General features: G+C 43.5%; 1 protein-coding gene across 4 annotated transcripts in view; it reads right to left on the bottom strand.

Moving 5' to 3' along the window:
• Nucleotides 1-524: 524 nt before the first annotated feature.
• SLC22A15 (solute carrier family 22 member 15) overlaps nucleotides 525-20,120 on the bottom strand; it is a 79,857-nt gene continuing 60,261 nt past the window's right edge. For 3 of the 4 annotated variants that reach the window (XM_059375835.1, XM_059375838.1, XM_059375836.1), the window contains 4 exons: nucleotides 7,672-7,792; nucleotides 6,131-6,203; nucleotides 2,944-3,132; nucleotides 525-2,620 (listed from right to left, as the gene is read on the bottom strand). In XM_059375835.1, coding sequence (XP_059231818.1) covers nucleotides 2,531-2,620; nucleotides 2,944-3,132; nucleotides 6,131-6,203; nucleotides 7,672-7,792 — 473 coding nt within the window. In that variant the 3' untranslated portion in view covers nucleotides 525-2,530. Of the gene's footprint in view, nucleotides 2,621-2,943; nucleotides 3,133-6,126; nucleotides 6,204-7,671; nucleotides 7,793-20,120 lie in introns of those variants that run through there. The other variant, XM_059375837.1, reaches the window with a different exon arrangement.

Below are 20,120 nucleotides of genomic sequence, written 5' to 3'. Positions count from 1 at the left end.
GGTTTTAACTCTCCAGATCAAGAAGCTACAACCCTGTTTCTTTTAACATATCAGTACCAAGATTCTGAATAAGCTGTTCTAAGACTTTTGACCCTAGAAACTGGGGGTTTCCTATGCATCTTACATTTTTCTTGCTGCTTTTGAGAAGAAAAGAAATTTAATTTGGACTACAATAAGAAAAATTTAAAAAGATGCTTTTTACAAATCATCTGCACAAATCATGTTCCCTGTAAGTTAAAAGCTTTTCAATCATTTAATCAGGGCAAATATACACGGTACACATTCTCTACAATCACTGTTCTTTAACAGTTAATATCAAAAGGGGGAAAAAAAAACCTCTTCTTATAAAAGGTGGTAGAATGAAAAATTTAATAATTATGATTATTAAACTTCACCAAGATACCATCTAGAAAGAACCAGTGACCTTACTAGTGACAGCTGACTCAAGCAGCTGATAGCCTGCCTGGCCTTTTGAAGCGACATATGTATCCGCCCTCCCTTTTTCCAGTGCACAGCGGGGAAAGCAGGAGACCCAGGGATAGAACTAACGGAATCCTCGCTTATTTAGCCGGAAGCAGAGGGAATCCCGCTGCCAGCAGAGAGATGGTTTCCCAATTGGTCTTCAATTAGAACAAAGCCATAACACTGGTTGCCTCTGGGTGTTGGGCCTATGGTTTTTTTAAATTCCAGTTTCCAAATTTTCTCTAATGGGACCCATTATCTTCATAATGCAAAGAACGCTCTGATTGACCAAAGAGCACACATATGTTAGTTCATTGTTTTATTTTTAACGCCCAGCCACTAAGAAGATCTTCTACGTGTCCTCTCTTCCTCTCCTGGTGGTGGGCAGGGTCTCCATCAGCCAGAGATAGACAAGCAGGATTCCACAGTTTGGGGGTGGGAGTCATATTTGCCTGGGATTTATAAAAATGATATTGCAAGTATCATTCACATCCACAGTTTTCGTGGTCAGAAACAGCAATATTTATTAGGTCCTTACTGTGCCTAGGCCCCCCGTCTTCTGGACACAGCAGAGAGAAACAAACAGCAGCAGAGATGGCCCCTATGTATGAAGAGCTCAAAATAGCATCAAAGACATCAAGGACATAAAAATACTTTAACCAATACCAAGGTACAGACTGAGAGTGTAAATCAAGAGGTTAATGTGGAAGCAGCTGGGGAAGTGTCAGAGCCAGCTGGGGGGGATGCCTCCGAGACTTCCAGAAGCAGGCCCCATGACGTCTTCTCTTTACCTCCAGTGCAACTTCTTTCTCCGAGAGTTAGTAAAATGGGAAATTCTGAAGCCACAGTAAAGTTCCTGGTTGGGAAAGTGGCCTAAAGGCCTATTGCACCAACTTGTTGACTCCAGGTTAATACTCCTACTTGAGATAGCATTCAAGTTTCAAGGGAAACAGGTCCTTTCAGCATATGATTTTAGAAAACTATGTGTGACAGACTTATTTGAAAGTTGGCAGTACTTCATGAAAAAAAACCACACTTCCTATGAAATTACTTGCTTTCCACTCTGACTACAGAGGCAGGGACTGACCTGGGATTAGAAGTGTTCAAATTCTTAACGGTCGCCTAAGTGCCTCATTGCACAATGTGGAAAACAGAACGAAAACCCGTGACAGATCATTTTCTTTTCTTCCTTATAAAAGCTGCCCCTTTTCAAGGGCTTGACATGTCTGTCACTCTGCGGCTGCCCTCCACCTTCATGAAGCTTCATCCCTTAGTGAGCACAGTTCTGAAGTGATTGCTGGTACTGGAATCTGAGATGGACCGGTTTCTTGAGTTGTGCCCAAGTCAGAACTGAGGAAGTGACACAGTCAAAGGGAGTGGACTGGGAGCTGCAGCCATACCTCTGGCTCTAAGAAAAATTGCTTCAGTACAGTTGGCTTTTTCAGGGGACGGTCTGTGGGGCTCAAGACACAGGGAACTCAAGCCAACCCTGAGCCCGGGGAAGCAAGGGGTGGACCCAGCTCTCATCAGTTAGGGGAAAGCTGGAGGCCTTGGGCCACACACAATGTCCTCTCCGTGCTTTTCCTCTGGCATGAAACTGGAATGTGAACACCAGTCGGCCTCGAGAGATTCCTGGCGAGGCACAAATGATAAGGGGTAGATGTCGAATATGGTATTAGGATGAAATCTTAAGGATGCTACTAAGAGGGCAGAAGGAATTTTACACGTCTGCCTTTAGGCATGATCAAGGATAAGCAACACGATCAGACTTCCAGAAACAAATTAGCTTTCCACCCTGGCATGTGGATTGGAGCTCTCTGGCCAGAAGTCATGGTTCAGAAATGAACCTGAACTGCCGACTAATGAACAACGACTCGCTCAGTACAGTGATGTCCTCGCTCATGAAATCTCTTCTCCATCATCCCCTGTGCCTGAAAAAAGCGAGCCGCGCTGAGGATCTTCCGTGTGTGCAAGCCTGTACTCCACGACGCTCGACGCTTCCCGGGAACGCCTGCCTTCGCTAGAGGCGAGGACATCGTCTGCTTGGGACGCGGGATCCGGGGCCACTTCACTTAATCATCTGGGTTTCTTCGTCCGCATCGAAGAACTCTTCCTCTTCCTCACTCTCACTGCCTACAGTGTCGTCCTTGTCCTCAGACTGACACGGGAAAGAACCAGAATGGTCACATGACACCATGACATTTCTAAAATGAAAATGATTAACTAGCACTCAACCGACAAATGAATCTTTAGGACATCTTCTCCCCTAAGATTTTACCCTAAAGTGTTCTACGAAAGTGAATGACTCACCGGCCATCTTCACTTCTCTAAAAAACCAGCTGCTATTAATCCCACACCTTTGTTTTCCAACAGCTTTGCTTGGTTCTATTAAATGTGACCAGAACATTCTCTCCTCCCGCCCCCCCAAATTGTCATCCTCCCAAGTGATACTTGTGAGTGATTAAGAAAACCACACCATACCTGTGGGGGATCCAAGGTCTGTAAGGACAATGCTTCCTCCCCCAGTCTCCGATATGAATACGCCTGAAGGTCAGAAAATGTCTCCAGCAATGGGCTGTTAAGGGTTTCTGGCAATAATAAACTCAGGAGGCCCGAAGTCAGGCCGGTGGCTCCAAAGATAATGAAGGGTAAAGACCATTGCACATATCTCTGTGGGGGCAGGGAGTAGAACAAAAACATGAAAACTCGGTATCCAGTTCCCAGCACGTGACATCAGCAGTCTGTGCCCGGGGCATGGCCATGCTTACTATCCAGGTCATGCCTTCCCACTAGAATACACTAGAAGCTACTTCTTCCCCCATGGAGAGTTGCCCTGGAAAATCATGGAGTGGTTGCTTGGGCACGGAGAAGTGGGGGTGAGTACACAGAAAGGCCTCAGAGGTATGCGGATCAGAATGGAAGTGGGGGGTGGGTACTGCTTTCACTGCAGGCAACTCCCTTAGAACACAGGGATCTCCACATACGCTTTGCTTGGGAGGTACCCCAAAGACGTGATCACCATAAACTTGAAAGTTCTCCACCCTCGTATCAGCCAAACCATCTCCCCACCCACCAAGCTCGCTGATTCACTAAGCACTGAGTAAGGGACAGGAGGGACTCATAGGGAGAGGTAGGGAGGGGGCTCTGGGATCAGGTTCATAGCAATCCCCAAAATGTGGAGGTGTGAGGAAACCAGAGATAAGGGAAAACACCAGATTGCCTTGCCCTAGGTGTCCCTGGAGGGGGTCTTTTTTATGGCAGTCACGTGGGATCTAACAGAGAATAACCAGACCCTTTAAAAAAAAAAAAAAAGTAAGCTGTTAAAGATGTTATCGCTGATCCTTACACAAAGGTGCTCTCAGTGGAGAAATTAAAAAGATTTAAGTTCCCTGGTTAGCGGTCAATAAAAGACCTACCCTAAAAGCTCTCAGGGGCAGCTCCCTCCTGAGAGCTTTTTTTTTCTCCTGTATCCCTGGTTAATAAAAAATATATCCCTTTCCTCTCTCCTCTGTCCACAAGATTCATTCTTCAGCTCCGTGAGACAAGGACCCCGCTCTCCCACGTCAGCAACACACCTGGGAGGACAAGGGTTAAAGGTACGAACGCCCTGAAAAGAAAAAGAAAACCCTAAAGAATCCTGGCACATCCATGCAGTTTGGAAACTACCCGAACTGGACAGGGAGATAACAGCTTTGCTTCAGAGATCCAACAGACATTCTAAGGAAAATGTACAGAGTTTCTAGAAACACAAACAGGTTCAAAGATAACAGCACAGAAAACTGTGTGCTGCTCTCCAGCCACGGGCGTGTTGCTCTGGGGTCCTTTCTGAGCTCATTAACATTCTTGAGTTCTTATTAGGAGTTGTTTAGCTTTATCTTATTTGGGCTTCCAAATTCTGTGGATAGGACCACTATCCAGGTCATATCCTAGTTAGGATATCCTCTGCCTGATTTTTCAGAAGTAAAGAGATGATGGACAAGGCAGGGTAGGGGATGGAAGTAGCCTGGCAGAATCTCACTTCTGGATCCCACATGCACACACAGGTCCAACGCTGTGGGTGTGCTGCTGAGTCATGGGGGACACAACGCTCTCACCTCTTCTCAACTGAGCAGGAACAGAGACCCAGGGCTAGGTAGTCTAATGTTCTAGGAGAGCCAGACAGTCCAGAGATGTTTAGAGATAAACCCCTAATGTCCCACACACTTTACAGAATGGAACAAATATATATTAGAGGAAGGGTCTGACCGTGTGAAATTAAGCAGGAGACATGTAAAGAGATACTCATGAAAAGGAAGTGTACTGCAAGTCAAAGATAGAAAGACAGAAAGACCAGAAAGATTGAAAGGAAGAAAGAAAGAGAACGAAAAGGTCACGGTGGGATTTCAGAGACACCCTCCTATACTAGGGAGACCAGGAAACCAAAGAGATGCTGTGAGAGAAAAAGCTAGTTTTCCCTTTGCTGCTTTTCCTGCTTCTCCGGGTGCTCAGACCTGCACCCCCACTTGACTTCACATAGGCTTATAATGCAAATCACATAGGTCCTTTTTGCAGGGGCCAAGACTTAATGATTTCTCTAGAGCAGATAACATCTCAGGAAGGACCCAGGGAGAACAACCAGGTGAAGCTATTGTATGCACATTCCAGACCACTGGAGACATTCTAGACATCTCCATGCCAAGACCCCTTGGCTCCAAGGAATAACACCAGTGCCCTTGTCTTTGTTCTAACCGGTTCCTGGATGCCTGGATGCCTGAGAGGACACGTACACCAGACCACTCCCAGGTCCCTGGACAAAGACGAGACTCCTCCAGTCACTCCGTCTGTATCTGGTCTCTCTGGATCTTCAATGAACTGTTTCACCTCCGGCCAGCTCACTTGACTGCCATGCTGCGTGAAGCCAAGGACTCTCTTGGCTGGTCCTGCAGGAACCCCCTGGTTCCTTGGACCTGGCCTGCTGGCGTGGCTAGGAGGTGGGGACAACAGCTGTCTACAAAGCACATCCAGTCACCCTTTGTTGAGTACCAGCTGGGAGGGCCACAGCAGAGACATGCGCAGGGGCTCTGTGGATTAATCCATCACAGAACCAGAACATTTCAAGACCGGAAGGATTTTCAGGGCAGCTGTTAAGTCTACCCTCTTTCTCTAGACTATGAAATTTAGAAAATGCTAAAAAGCTCTTAATAGACCCACGACTAGGCATGTTTCTCTTCTAATTTTCTTGTCTAAATGGTATGACTTTGGGCAAGTTATATAGCCCGTTTCTGCTGAATTTCTCCTCTTTAATAGAGGATAATAACTATCCCTGCCTCACATGGTTCTTGTGAAGCTTGCGACAGATGTTGAAGCGCTCGGCACAGAGCCCAGCACAGTGCAGAAGCTTCACAAATATTCACTGACTGACTTATGAATGGAGACAGGAAGGGGCATGCTGGTCTTAGCTAACTCTCCAATGAATGCAGAGAAGCAGACACTCAGAGTCTCAAGGGTGAGAGCATCCTGGGTCAGAGCCCCTGTTTCCTGAGTGATACGTAATCTAAAAGAGACAAGCTTCCCACTCGGAGCAGGCTGATCTTCAGTGGCAAATGTTTGTTACCATGTTGTAAGCAAAGGCACAAGTAATTCCAAAGCAGAGAATCCAGAAAAACAAAACCAGGAGGTACAAACCAACCAGTGAGGGGATGAAGGGAGCAATAATCCCACCAACTCGGGAGAACATAGAACAAGTTCCAAGCCCAACGTTCCTGAAAGGCATAAAAAAAGTGGAAAATCAGTAAGTTCTGGGGCGCGGGGGAATGTAAAGACCCTGTAAGGGGCCATTAATAATAAATCCCAAGGTGGAAGCAGCATGGTCTCCTTTAGAGCAGTGAAACATTCTGAGATGCTGGAAATGTTCTGTAACCACACTGTCCAATATGAAAGCTGCTAGACACCTGCCGCTAAGAGCGCTGGAAATACGGCTAGTGGGAACAAGGAACTGGGTTTTTCATTTACTTCATTAAATTTAAATAGCCACACGAGCCTAGTAACTACCACACTGGACAGTGCAGTTATCACAGAGGACGGTGCAGAAATGACCATGTGAATATTTCTTGTCCAATGTTCTTAATGGGTTTTTGTGTGTGAGGTTTCCTATGAATTGATATACCCATGGAGAGCCAGAGTTTTATGATCTGAGAAGTCTGCCCATTTATTTAAATTCAACTAATTGACGATTCAAGGGTCAGGCATATGAATAGGAATTGAGCACATATTCTCAGGAAACCAGGAGCATTACCTTTGTGAGGAGTACAGCCATGCAAGTGATGGGAGGGAGCGGGAGTGAGAGTGGTTACAGGCGGGGTGGCCAGACATCACCCTTTCGCCCCAGCCTAATTGCTCTCAAAAGTGTCCCAGTTTGGACAAAATGGTCATCCTAGCATCACAGCTGGCAGCCAAAGAAAACAGGTCAGAGGAATAACTAGGAAATGACTGGCCCATCACAGACAGCCTGGGAAAAACTGGGGGGGGGGGGGAGCGGGATTTAAAATTAATAGGCAGAAAGAATCATTAAGTTTGCGGGGATGAGGGAAACATCTGGAATGATCTCTGAAAAGCCTGGGGAAGTGCTAAGCTAGGAAAGCCCTGCCTGGCCCACAAAGGCAGTTCTAAGAAGACTGAGCCACATCCCTGCCCTCCACATTTGGTTTTCAGACTTATTTTATGAGGGGAAACTTCAGACAGAGTATGTTCCCTTTGATAGGAGCGTGTCGTACTCATTAGAAACCACATTTATCAACTAGTATGGAAACCTCATCTTCACTTCTAAGTGGAATTACCTTTTTAACAATGTGTATATTTTGGGTAAAGATGTAGGTTCTGTGACAACAGGGACCAAGTCCCCTTGCCTGACAGGTGCCTGACACAGGATGGGTGACTGAATATATCCAGTCTGCTGAAATCAAGATGGCATCCAAGCAGTCTTTGGGTGATGGGACGTGTTTAGTGTAGAGGACTTCTCTCACAATTTACATGAGGAAATTTAGCTCAAAATATAGCTATGTTTTCCTCAGCCAAGTGGGCCGAGTGCGGTCCACACAGGCAGTTTCTGGGCTTAGGTCAGCCTGCTGAACTGTTGCTGGCTCACCCTAACTATGGTCTCGGTGGAACGAGAACCATACCTCCGCTGTGGCAAGCGTCTACCGCAAAACATGCAGGGTGTGTGAGGCGCACCTGATGACCGTGGGGTACAGCTCAGAGGTGTAGATGTACACCACGTTAAAGGCCGCGCTGATCGTCAGCTTCCCGAGCAGAGACAAGGAATGGCTATTCACCACTGCAAACACACCTGTGTCTGAGGAGGACAAGGGTAAAATACCGTGAGGTCCTTCAGGGAAAAAAATGCCTTCGAGAGACACATTGACTTCTAAAGGAGCCAGAGACACGAGTACGGATGGTGAACAGTGAGGAGGTTGTATGACAGGTTACCATTCAGGTTGAGTGAGCACACACAACACATGCCTGCAAATATTCTCCCAGTGTCTTGCCCAACCCCCTGAAATCTTCCACAGTGGAGGTCATGGTGGGGATTAAACTTGCCTCCTCCTCAGTGACAGAGCTCTTGGAAAACTATCCTGTGGTAAAGCAAGTTTCATGGGGATAGTAAATCTTACCCAGCATGGAGGCTACTTGCCTCTCCTTCCCAACCTGGCTCACCAACCAGTGATGTGAAATGGTAGTTAGCATGACAAGCTCTAGTGCGTGCGGGGAATAAGTCTGACGGATATAAGAGGCAGAGGGGAGGTCCAGGAAAACCACTCTCTTCAGTGTGCATTTCTTGGTGTTCCATTGGAAGATAAGGAATAACTCCGTTAAATGACTACCAGAGGGTATAAATCATTAATGTTCTTTAAAGAACAAGGCTCTAAATATGGAACTACTTTTAATTTTTCTTCCTGCCCAATTTCTTACTTGAATTACTAATCACTAATGATATTTCAGTTTCTGAATAGATAATTTCTTAATGTTACAGATATTTCTTAATGTTATCTCTTTACATAAAATGCAAAACTACAGGTTATGGCAGTTCATTTCCTTATCAAAAATACTATCAATTATCCTGTGGTTCTTTCCTTTATTAACATTTTTCTCCCCAGGATCTTGCAATGCAATCATTCCCTTTCAAACATATTTAACCTCTCCCTTCAATGACCCGGCAGACTCTTTCAAAATAGCAATTTATTTTTCTGAGGAATAAAATCTCATTGACTGTGTTGTACTTAGCCCCTTGACTAGCAGACATCTTCAATGAGTGACCAATTCTCCATTTCCCCAAATAACCTGCCCCGTAGCTCACTACAATCTGGCTTCCGATAACACGCTCTCCTCAAAGTCCTACCCTTGAAGGTCAACAGCAAGGTCCTAATCACCAAAGAAATTGCCTCTCATTCTCCTTGACATTTCTGCCAAATAGGATACACTTGTCCCCTTCCTTGGGGCTGCTTGCATGGCCCACAGAAACCACTCCTTCCTTAAATAACTCAAAAGCAATATTCCTTCCTTCCTTTGACCTCCACTGTCCCTAGTCTCTGACCCATTCAACTGGCATGCTTCAGACACACTCCTGGAGCTGCTTCCTTCTCTATCTTGTCTGCATCGAGTTATTTCAGGCTAAGGCTGGTATCCCGCTCGCGTCTGTGCCTCTCGCACCGTCTCCCATAGGACAATACTCTGCGGTGCTTGCTAAATATTTGCTGAACAAATTAGTAGAAGGACTACAATAGGGATTAATTTAGTGCAAAGAACCTGTGTTCATGCTCTCTCAACTTCTAAGGAGGGAGGCATTTAAATACTCCATCCTAAAATATGCTTCCCCTTCCTTGCCTGACTATGAAATAAATCTTCATCTACTTTAAAGATGGTGCCCTGAGCACAGCGGCCCAGGCACTGCCAAACCCGACCATCTGGGGCTTTCTCCTCTTCTGCCAGGCAATTTGGAAGAAGATGCTAGCTCTTTTAAGTACTGAATATATTATTTGAAGCCACGAGTGCTTCTGGAAAAAGAACGCTGCCTTTTGGCATTTACCTCAAGATTCATGTCTGCACTAGAGATCTAACAATCTCCTCCATTAAACCAATAATAAGGGCAATTCTTCAGTTATTATCCAGAAAACTTAGTGTGTTGTGAAAAGGTATTCGGTAGCCTTGGCGCAAACAGCAATCTGCACATTTGCTTTACTGCAGATGAACTCTGGGACCGTTTTCAACCCGTACGGGATGGCATCTTTCAGAACTGTAGAGCGACGCTCTGTAACATCTTTAACAACAGGGTAGGAGATTGCTGTCCTGAAAATTGAATTCAAATGGCACACCACGGAAGGCTTTTAGCCAAACGCCCACAGACACCAAAGCTGCAAGAAGCCTTTCCCGTGAGGCTCAGGACACTTCCGGCTGGAAGCCATCTGGGGAGCGAGGCTCCAGCTCCGTCCCCACAGAGCTCTCCATCAGCATCTGCTCGTAACTTCTCCTGCATTCCTAACACTGAAGTCCAGTCACCACCCGAACCTCAGGGAATTCACCTTATCCCCAGGTGGCCCGTGTCAATTTCAGTAGCTCTGTTTATTAGAAAATTATTTCTTATTCTTTCTGAGGCAGCTGTTGGGCAGTTGGTCAATCCTGAGTCAATGTTCAGAAGTGCTTGGCAGCCCCTGGGCTGGTTCCTTGGACATCTGACTTTGGTTCTTTATCTGAATATAAAATCAGATTATTACTGGCTACTACCAGCAAAAGTACAAAGTGTTTAAAAAAAGGAAAACTAGGGGTGCCTGGGTGGCTCAGGCGGCTAAGCATCTCCCTTCAGGTCAGGTTATGATTCCCTGGGATCAAGCCCCGTTTCAGGCTCTCTGCTCAGTGGGGAGCCTGCTTCTCCCTCTGCCTCCCCCTCTGTGTGCCCTCTCCCTATCACCTTGTGCTCTCTCTCCCTCTGCCAGCTGCTCTGCCTACTTGTGTTCTCTGTCAAATAAATAAATCTTTAAAAAAAAAAAAAGGAAACTAAACTCAATTATCTTTGAGGGGGAAAAAAGAGAATTCTCAGAACACTTGTATCTTGTATCCTTCAAAACACTGAATTCAAGAGGTTGTAAGTTTATTCCAGTGATGAAGCTATAAGGACTATCTAGCTATCTAGAAGTTTCCTCAGAGTCTATCTGAGGTTGCCAGAACAAAAATTCTCAGCATGTTATAGTCACATTTCATTGATCCCAAATAGTAAAAATTCAACTTAATCATCTACTTCATTCATTGGATGATTATGAAATATTTTTGATTGCTCATGCATATGTTAAAAATCTTTAAGACAGCAGTATGCCCTCTGTTATGATACACACACAGGTGGGCAAAAGAACCTAGAATTCATTTACTCCCCTCCCCCCTCTTAAAGAAAAATACCATATATGCGTAAAGTTCTGTCACCATAGTTTCACCATTTCTAAAATTTCACATGAATGATATCCTTCAGTTTGTAGACTTTTGCGTCTGGCTTCTTTTCGTTAGCATGAATGGTTCTGAAATTTATCCATGTTGTTGTGTGTAATCAGTAGGTCACAGTTCAATCCTTTTTGTTGTTGTTCAGCAATATTTCATTGTAGGAATAGGTCACAATTTGTTTATCCGTTCCTCAGCTGATGGGTATTTGGGTTCCTTCCAGTTTGGGACCATTATTAATAAAGCTACTATGAACATCTGCATCAAAGTCTTTGTGTGCATCTGTGCTCCTGCCTCCCTTGGGTAAAGGTGAGTCATATGGCACATGTGCGTCTCCCTTTTAAATAAGCTGCTAATGTTTTTCAAAGGGTCTGTTCCAGTTTACACTTCTATCAGTGGGATATGAGTTCCAATTCTTCCTTATCATTGCCAGTGATGGTATGGTTGGTCTTTTAGATTTATTTTTTTAAGACTTTATTTATTTGAGAGAAAGAAAGAGAGCCAGGAGCAGGGAGAAAGGACAGAGGGAGAAGCACACTTCCCGCTGAGCAGGGAGCTCAACCTGGGACTGGATCCCAGGACCCTGGGATCATGACCTGCACCAAAAGCAGATGCTTAACTGACTGAGCCAAGCAGGCACCCTAATTTTAGTCATTCTAATAGGTGCGGAGTGGTAGATCTCCATTGTGGTTTTGATTTCCATTTCCGTAATGTTAAATAATTGAACATCTTTTCCCATGCTTATTGACCATTTTCTTATCCCTCTGGAGAAGTGTCTGTTCAAATCTTCTGTCCATGTTTTGTTTGTTTGTTTGTTTCTCATTATTAAGCTGCAAGAGTCCATTATGTATTCTGGGTACAAGTTCTTTATCAGGTATATGTTTTGCAATTACTTTTCTCAGTCTGCACCTTGCTTTTCTTTAGTTATGTCTTTCAAAAAGCACAGATTTTTCATTTTGAAGTCTAAGTAATGAATTTTTTTTTTGCTTTGTGCTTTGTGTGTCCTATATAAGAAATCTTTGCCTAAACCAAAGTCACTAAGATTTTTCTCCTACATTCTCTTATGGAACTTCTGTAGTTTTAGGCTTTACGTCGGAGTCTCACAAGGAGTTAATAACTGCGTATGAAGTGACAGGCAAGTTGAAGTTAAACTGCTTGCACACAGACATCCAATTATTCTAGCACCAGCTGCTGGAAAGATTATCTTTTCCTCATTGAGCTGATTTGTCTTCTTTGCTAAAAATCAGTTGACTGTGTGCATTTTTCTCTATGTATGTTATAATTGGATAAAACATTTTTAAAAGGTGATCAAAATTCCAGCCCCCCTCAAAAAATAAAATAAAAATCAACTGACCACATGTGTGGGTTTATTTCATACTAAATTCTATCCTATTATTTATACGTCCATTCCTACCAGACAATATCATACTATCCTGATTAATGTAACTTTGTAGTAAGTTCTAAAATCAGGTAGGATAAGTCCTTCAACTTTATTTTTCTTGATAAAAGTTATTTTGGGATATTCTAGGTGCTTTACATCTCTATAAAAATTTTGATATTAAGTTGTCAATATCTGTCCACAAAAAAAAAGGCCTGTTGGAAATTTTATTGGGTTTGACTGTGCTGAAGATAGACTGATCTGGGGTGAACTAATGACTTAAAGAAGATCTTCCAACCCTGAATGGTAATCTCTTCATTTATTTTATTATTAATACCACCAATTCATTTATTTAGTCTCTTCTTTGATTTTCTCTCATCAGTTTTGCATTTTATAGCTTTGCATAGGTCTTAAACATTATTTTGTAAAATTTATCTAAATATATCACATTTTTATTTTATTAAAAATGGTATTTTTTCAATTTTAAATTGTTGCTAATATATAGAAGTAAAATTGTGTCACATGACTCTGTGAAACTCATTTAGTAATTTTAGATTTTTTTTTGTATATTCTCTAGGATTTTCTGTGGACACTCTCAAGTAGTCTTGTGAATAAAGATAGTTTTACTTCTTCCTTTCCAATTTGGATCCCTTTAATTTCTTTGTATTACCTTACTGTATTCACTAGTAATTCCAGTACACTGTTCCACAGAAGTGATAACAATGGACATCCTTGCCTTTGTCCTGATCTTCGAGAGCAAGTATTTGCTTTCTAACCATGAAATGATGTTAGCTGTAGGTTCCCCGTTGATACCCTTTATCAACTACTACTAGTTGCTGCTGGTTTCTGTAATGAACGGATGTTCAATTCTCATAAGTGCTTTTTTGACTAGTTTTGAAATGATCTTTTTTTTTCCTTCTGCCTTTTTTTTTTTAAGATTTTATTTATTTATTTGACAGACAGAGATCACAAGTAGGCAGAGAGGCAGGCAGAGGGGGGGGCGGGAAGCAGGCTCCCTGCTGAGCAGAGAGCCCGATGTGGGGCTCGATCCCAGGACCCTGGGATCATGACCTGAGCCGAAGGCAGAGGCTTTAACCCACTGAGCCAGCCAGGCACCCCTCCTTCTGCCTTTTTAAAATGGTGAATAACACTGCTTAGCTTTTGAATGTCAAATCAGCCCTGCATTGGGAGCATATCTCTTGCTTGGTCATGATGTATCGCTCGTGCTGTGCACTGCTGGATTCAATTTGCTAATATTTAGTTCAGGATTGCATCTGTACGGGTCTGTGGTTTTCTTGTAAATTCTTTGTTTGTTTTTCGTATCAGGGTAATTGCTGGCCTCACAAATGAGGCTGAGCGAGTATTCCTTCCTCTTGTATTTTCTGGAAGAACATATAGAATGGCTGTTACCTTTTCCTTAAGTGTTTCAGAGAATTCACCAGCGAAGCCATCTGGGCCAGGAATTCTCTTGTAGGAATGTTTGTCCCGGCAGATTCAGTTTCTTGAATAGAGAGGTCTATTCAGCTTATCTGGGTTTTTTAGTATACTTTGGCAGCTTGTGTCTTTCAAGGAATTGACCCATTTTGCCTAAGTTGAATTTACTGGCATAAAAACGTTCAGTGTTCCCTTACAAATGCCGACAGGTTCTATGGGTTCCCCTCTTTCATTCCTGATATTGGTAATGTATGTCTTCTCTCTTTTTCTTATATTAGTTTGGCAAGAGGTTTATTGATTTTATTGATCTCAACAACCAGCTTTTGGTTTCATTGGTTTTTCCCTAGTATTTTCCCATTTTTATTTCACTGATTTTTTGCTCTTATTATTTGCTTTCTTACCTGGCTTTGTGCTTAATTTGTCATTTTTTTTTTTTAAAGTTTGTCTTCTATTTTCTTAGGAAAGAAGTTTGATCATTCATTTGAAAACACCTTTATTCTGATATATTTCTAATTAAATTTTCTCTAAGCACTACTTTATTGCATCCCACAAACTGAGATAGGTTATGCTTTAATTACTGTTTAATTAAAAACGTTTCCAAGAGGGCGGCAACCTGGTGGCTCAGTTGGTTAGGCAACTGCATTTGGCTCAGGTCATGATCCTGGAGTCCCGGGATCGAGTCCTGCATCGGACTCCCAGCTTGGTGGGGAGTCTGCTTCTCCCTCTGACCCTCCCCTCTCTCATGCTCTCTCTTTCTCAAATAAATAAACAAGTAAAATCTAAAAAAAAAAAAAAAAAAAAAAGCACCCCCCCAAAACAACAACAACAACAAAAAACCACCAAAAACTATTAAAAAAAAATGTTTCCAGGGCACTGGGTGGCTCAGTCTGTTAAGTATCTGCCCTCAGCTCATAATCCCACGGGCCTAGGGCTGAAACCCCCATAGGGCTTCCTGTTCAGCAAGAAACAGACGTTTCTTCCTCTCCATCTGCTACTCCCCCTGCTTGTGCTCTCTCTCAATACATAAATAAAATCTTTTAAAAATATGTGTATACTTTCTAATTTCCTTTCTTCTTTGACCCATGGGTTTTTAGAAGAGCGGTTTTTAAAATCCAAATATCTGAGGTTTTCCCTGATATTTTTCAGTTACTGATTTCTAGCTTAATTCCACTCTCATAAAACAACTATTTTTGGAAGATTTCAATCCTCTTCAATTTATTGAAACTTGTTTTATGGCCCAAACGTGGTCATTCTTGGTGAGTATTTCATGTGTGCCCCAGAGGGAATGCATGTTCTGCTGTGTCAGGGGAGAGCGTCTGTAAAATGGCAGTTAGGTTATGTTCAATCTCCATATCTGTAGTTACTTGCAGTCTGATTTTTCTATGAATCGTTGAGGGATCCTGACATATCCAACTCTAAGTTGGATTTGTCTATTTACTTTTTCAGTTCTATCCAATTTTCATGTATTTTGAATCTGTCACTAGATGCTATACAATCAGTGCATTACATCCTCTTGATGAACAGACTTTCTTGTTAGGTGTTTCTAGCTTTCATCAAACACGGAAAGGATCTGACCATCTTTCCTGCAAATAATTTTTTCTTTACTTCCTCCTTCTTTGATTCCAATTACAAATACATTAGGCTTAGTGTTGTCCTACAACTCATTGATGCTTTGCTAACTTTTCACTCAATTCTTTGTTTCTGCTTCATTTTGAATACATTCTTTCCTTTCTTAAAGACTTTATTTATTCATTTGAGAGAGAGAGAGAGAGAGAGAGTACAAGCAAAGGGAGTGGCAGAGGCAGAGGGAGAGTTGACTCTCCGCTGGGCTGGAAGCCAGATGTGGGGCTCCAGATCCCAGGACTGGAAGATCATGAGCTGAGCTGAAGGCAGGGGCTTCTTCTGAGACACCCAGGTGCCCCTTGCATACTTCCTTTTGTTATGGCTTTCACTGATCTTCTGTAACTAATCTCATCCACTGCATTGTTTTTCATGCAACCGATGCTTCATCTCTAGATATCACACATGTGTCTTTTATAGCCTCTGTTACTCAAGATGATCATGCTTTCCTCTATCTTCTTAAACATGGAATATATTGATAATAGCCGTTTATTAAAATTCTTATCTCCTTCTTCTATCGTCTGGGTCATTTCTGGTTTTGTTTCTATTGCCATGTCTCCTGATCATAAGTGGTATTTTCCTGCCTGGTAATACTGTGGATGTTACATTGCTAGGTCCTGGATTTTATATTTCTTTAAATACTGTCGCTCCTTACTCTGGGATGCAGTTAAGTTACTTGGGATCACTTTATCCTTCTGAGCTTTTTAAAGTACTTTGAGCGCAAGCAGAGAACAGCCTTTGGTGTGGGACTTCTTTGACCCAGGAGGTCTACCCAGAGCAGCAAACCTGGTTGAAAAGAACGCAATGTAGGCATGGCCTTGGGTTCCATGATTTGTCCTGAATGCTGCTTCCTGGCGGTCCTCTCGGGCCTCAGTAGCCTCAGTAGCTTCCTCAAACGCATGCACAGATCAGTAAGCAGCCAGAAGACTCGGAGGCCCCTTCTGTAGATCTCTGGAGTTCTTCCTCTGAGTATCTTATTCCTCTCCAGTATATTTCCTAGCAAATTCTAGAAATCTTGGCCTCTCCAAGTTTTAATATTACTGTCTTCTGAATTTAGGATAGCAACAGGATTTGCTGGGCTCCCCGTCCCTGCACCGTGATTCCGAGATGCTAAGTGAGGTCACAGGGAGCACGTGGTTTCCTTCCACTTGGGGATCACTGTCTGTCCTGGGCAGCCTATTGTCCAGTGTATGAAAATCAGTATTTTCTCTGGTTTTATACTTGTTTAAGGCAGGAGGCTAGCTGGTCTCCATTATGATCGTGGTCTGAAATTAAAGTCCCCACGGATTTTGTGGTCAATTCTCATACGGTATCTCCTGACTTTTATTGTTGTTGTTGTTTTTCTCTAATCATTCATTTTCTTCACCAGATTGTAAGCTCTTTGAGTCCAGGGACTAGGTCTTGTTTATGAATAGGGTCCTTCCTACAGGAGCACCAGAGAAGTCAAGTGACTAAAGAATGGGCAGACCAAGGTTGATAAAAGAAATGAGATATAAAGGTGCTCGGAGTAGAGTCTGAGGATACTCTTTCCACTGTGAAACTCGCTGATCTGGTCATGTGCTGTGACTCCCCCGTAGTCAGTCTCTGGCAGGATTGCCGCTGCCATGAACCTCCTTGCCAACGAGAGCCCAGCATCACTCTGACAACCCAAGTCCTTGAACCCTGGCCAATTCCCAACAGACCTCTCTACTGAAGAGTTAAGAAGTGGCTCTAATTAGGCAGCATTAATTTTCTAAGACAACAGCCTCACCATGTGCAGTGAATACTTTGGCTATAAAACTCTAAGAAGGCAAAAACAGCATTCCCCAAACAGCACAGATCGTAAAGTCAGACAGACCTGAAATCTGAATCCTCAGTGTGCTGCCTCCTTGCTGTGCCAACATAGACAAGTTGCTTGACCTACGTGAACTTTAGTTTTCTCATCAAATGCGGGTAATATGTAGTATCTTCTGTATATGAAGAGAACCCAGAATATAGTCAACTCTTCAGAAACGATAGTATTGGAGGTTTAATCAGGATCCTTTAAGCAAGGATAGAAATCAAAATGAATGATGAGAAATCTGTACAAAAATATTAGTGGCCACCTGGTCATACTACTCCCAGGGAGAACATTCACTTGGAGGCCAACCAATGTGCGAATATGCACCGGGCAAGACAATTTGCCTAATAATTATAAACCACAGCCTGTGGAATGCCAGGTCTCTTCTAGAGGTGTACCTGTATGTCTGTCTGCGCCTCAGACACAGAGAACCACAATCAAACACAGGTGCCAAAAAAAAGCTGGCAGGGACTGGGACACCTATGTTGGCAGAAAGAGAGTGAAGGTGTGTTTGGTGGGGAAAAGTGAGGGAAAACAGGTACAAAAAGCACTAAGAAGATGGTGCTAGTAGGATTTTTCAAACTATTAGTTCTCTTTCTTAATATATATTTATCAGAACTTTTGTAAGAAGTAGCTTAAGGCTCAGAACTTTGAACACACTGAGATTTAAAAGAGATCCACTGACATGCTTTAAGGAGTAAATATGAAAGCTTCAAAGAAAGTTTAAGGAACAAATTTTTCAGCTCAAAGAAGAGAAGATTCAGGAATAGCTGACTCTCAGAAAATATAGGAAGGATTATGCAAAAAAAGGGGGGGGATGGTGATGCTCATCTCTCTGTCTCCAGTGACGAAGCTCAGTTGTAGCGGAAGAAGCCCGTTCTCATGGCTATTAAAAATAGAAACAATTTTATAAGGATATAGTGAGATTTCTTTTCCTGGAAATCTTTAAAAATAGACTTGACATCCACTTTTCTAAGTATAACAGAGGTACATCCCCCTGAAGTACTCCTCACTCCATGTCCACCTGGGGGGCACCATCAACAAAGGGCTCACTTGAGCTTCTCTCTTAAAACCAATCACACGTAGGGACGCCTGGGTGGCTCAGTGGGTTAAAGCCTCTGCCTTCAGCTCAGGTCATGGTCTCAGGGTCCTGGATTGAGCCCCACATCGGGCTCTCTGTTCAGCAGGGAGCCTGCTTCCTCCTCTCTCTCTCTCTCTCTCTGCCTGCCTCTCTGCCTACTTGTGGTCTCTGTCTGTCAAATAAATAAATAAAATCTTAAAAAAAACAAAGACACAAACAAACAAAAATACCCAACCAACCACACGTGAGCAGAGTGAGGCCAGGACTGGCTGAGACCACACACCTGCTTCCACTGTGGGCTTTTGCAGAAAGCACCATGTGCAGAGTGTTGGGCGGTGGGCTGATTCCCCGCAGTGCACAGCTATGTGGGAGGGGGAGAGACATGAACTGGCCCTGCTTGCAGAGGGTGACAGGTTCCAGGGGTGCTTATGGCAACAAGGAGAAAGTTTTGTCTACAAGGCGACAACTAGAACTGGCCTAGGCCAGATAAAAACAACGGATTTCCAGGTTGTTTGTGAAAAACAAAATCTGAATCTAAAGCTATGTTGATCTTGGGATGCCTGGGTTGAGCATCTGCCTTTGGCTCAGGTCATGATCCCAGGGTCGTGGAGGGCTCTCTGCTCAGTGGGGAGTCTGCTTCTCCTTCTCCCTCTGCCCCCCACTCGTGCTTTCTCTCTCTCTCTCTCACACACACATACACACACACACTCCTGTACCAAATAAATAAACAGATGTATTTAAAAAATAAAGCTATGATGATTTGAAGCCCACTGTGCTCTGTCAGACAAAGAGAACCAGGCTCTTGCTTCTGTAAGCCCACACCAAGGCAAGAGCGGAGGACTCTCCCTTTTCTGGCATTAGCGGATGTAACAATTTCTTTAGAGAGTCACAAACGGGCAAACTTATATCCTCTAGTTTGTGTGATTCCATGAACATCACACACCATACGGGTCACATCCTTGGTAGTGAACAAGCCTCCCTCTGGGATCAAGGCATAGAACTTGAGTTGGCGACCAGCAGCATAGTGTACCGGGAGCTACAGAACCAGAACACATAGCCTTGGGGTCTTTGGTGAGAAGCAATGACAAAGGAGAGTTTCCTATGTGATATGATGGTTGGGATGTAAATTCTCCACTATGTTCCGAGCAGCTGTCAAACCTTCCATGAAAACACCTCACCGTGATTCCCACCTGAAGTAAAAGCTCCGGGATGGAGACTTCTTAAGATCCCTAAGCCTCCCACACAGAGCCCCAGCAGCAAGGTGTTCGTTATGACCCACTCCACACTGTTGGAAATCACTGGCCAACTCAGGTTTTGACAAGACAGCTAGTATGTGTCAGGTGTGCTAGTGCAAAAAAGGGGGGGGGAAAGGCTGAGGAGTGCCTGGGTGCCTCAGTGGGTTAAGCCTCTGCCTTCGGCTCAGGTCATGATCTCAGGGTCCTGGGATCGAGTCCCACATCCGGCTCTCTGCTCAGCAGGGAGCCTGCTTCCCCCTTTCTCTCTGCCTGCCTCTCTGCCTACTGTGATCTCTCTCTGTCAAATAAATAAATAAAATTAAAAAAAAAAAAAGGCTGAGAACCATCCTTCTCTAACATAATTTCTACAGAGGGACAGAAGTCAAGTTAGGTAAGAATGCACAGCAAAGCTACAAATATATAAAAATACCAAAGTTTCCTAAAGATGTTTTGTTCACAGTTTAAAAAAGACTGGGAACATGTCTATTGTCACCAACAGAGAACAGCACTCTTACTGTTGCTGCTGTTATGATCGGGGGGTCCCAGGGGTATAGTTGGATATGCCCAGGGTGCCAAAGCTGTCTCTGAGAACCAGGGACTCTGACCTCTGATCTATGATTGGCCAGAATGGAG

Source organism: Mustela nigripes, chromosome 14, assembly GCF_022355385.1.
Source record: "Mustela nigripes isolate SB6536 chromosome 14, MUSNIG.SB6536, whole genome shotgun sequence".
Classification (NCBI taxonomy): domain Eukaryota; kingdom Metazoa; phylum Chordata; class Mammalia; order Carnivora; family Mustelidae; genus Mustela; species Mustela nigripes.
The sequence above is the reverse complement of the archived record's forward strand: the minus strand, read 5'-3'. Positions and strand labels throughout refer to the sequence as shown.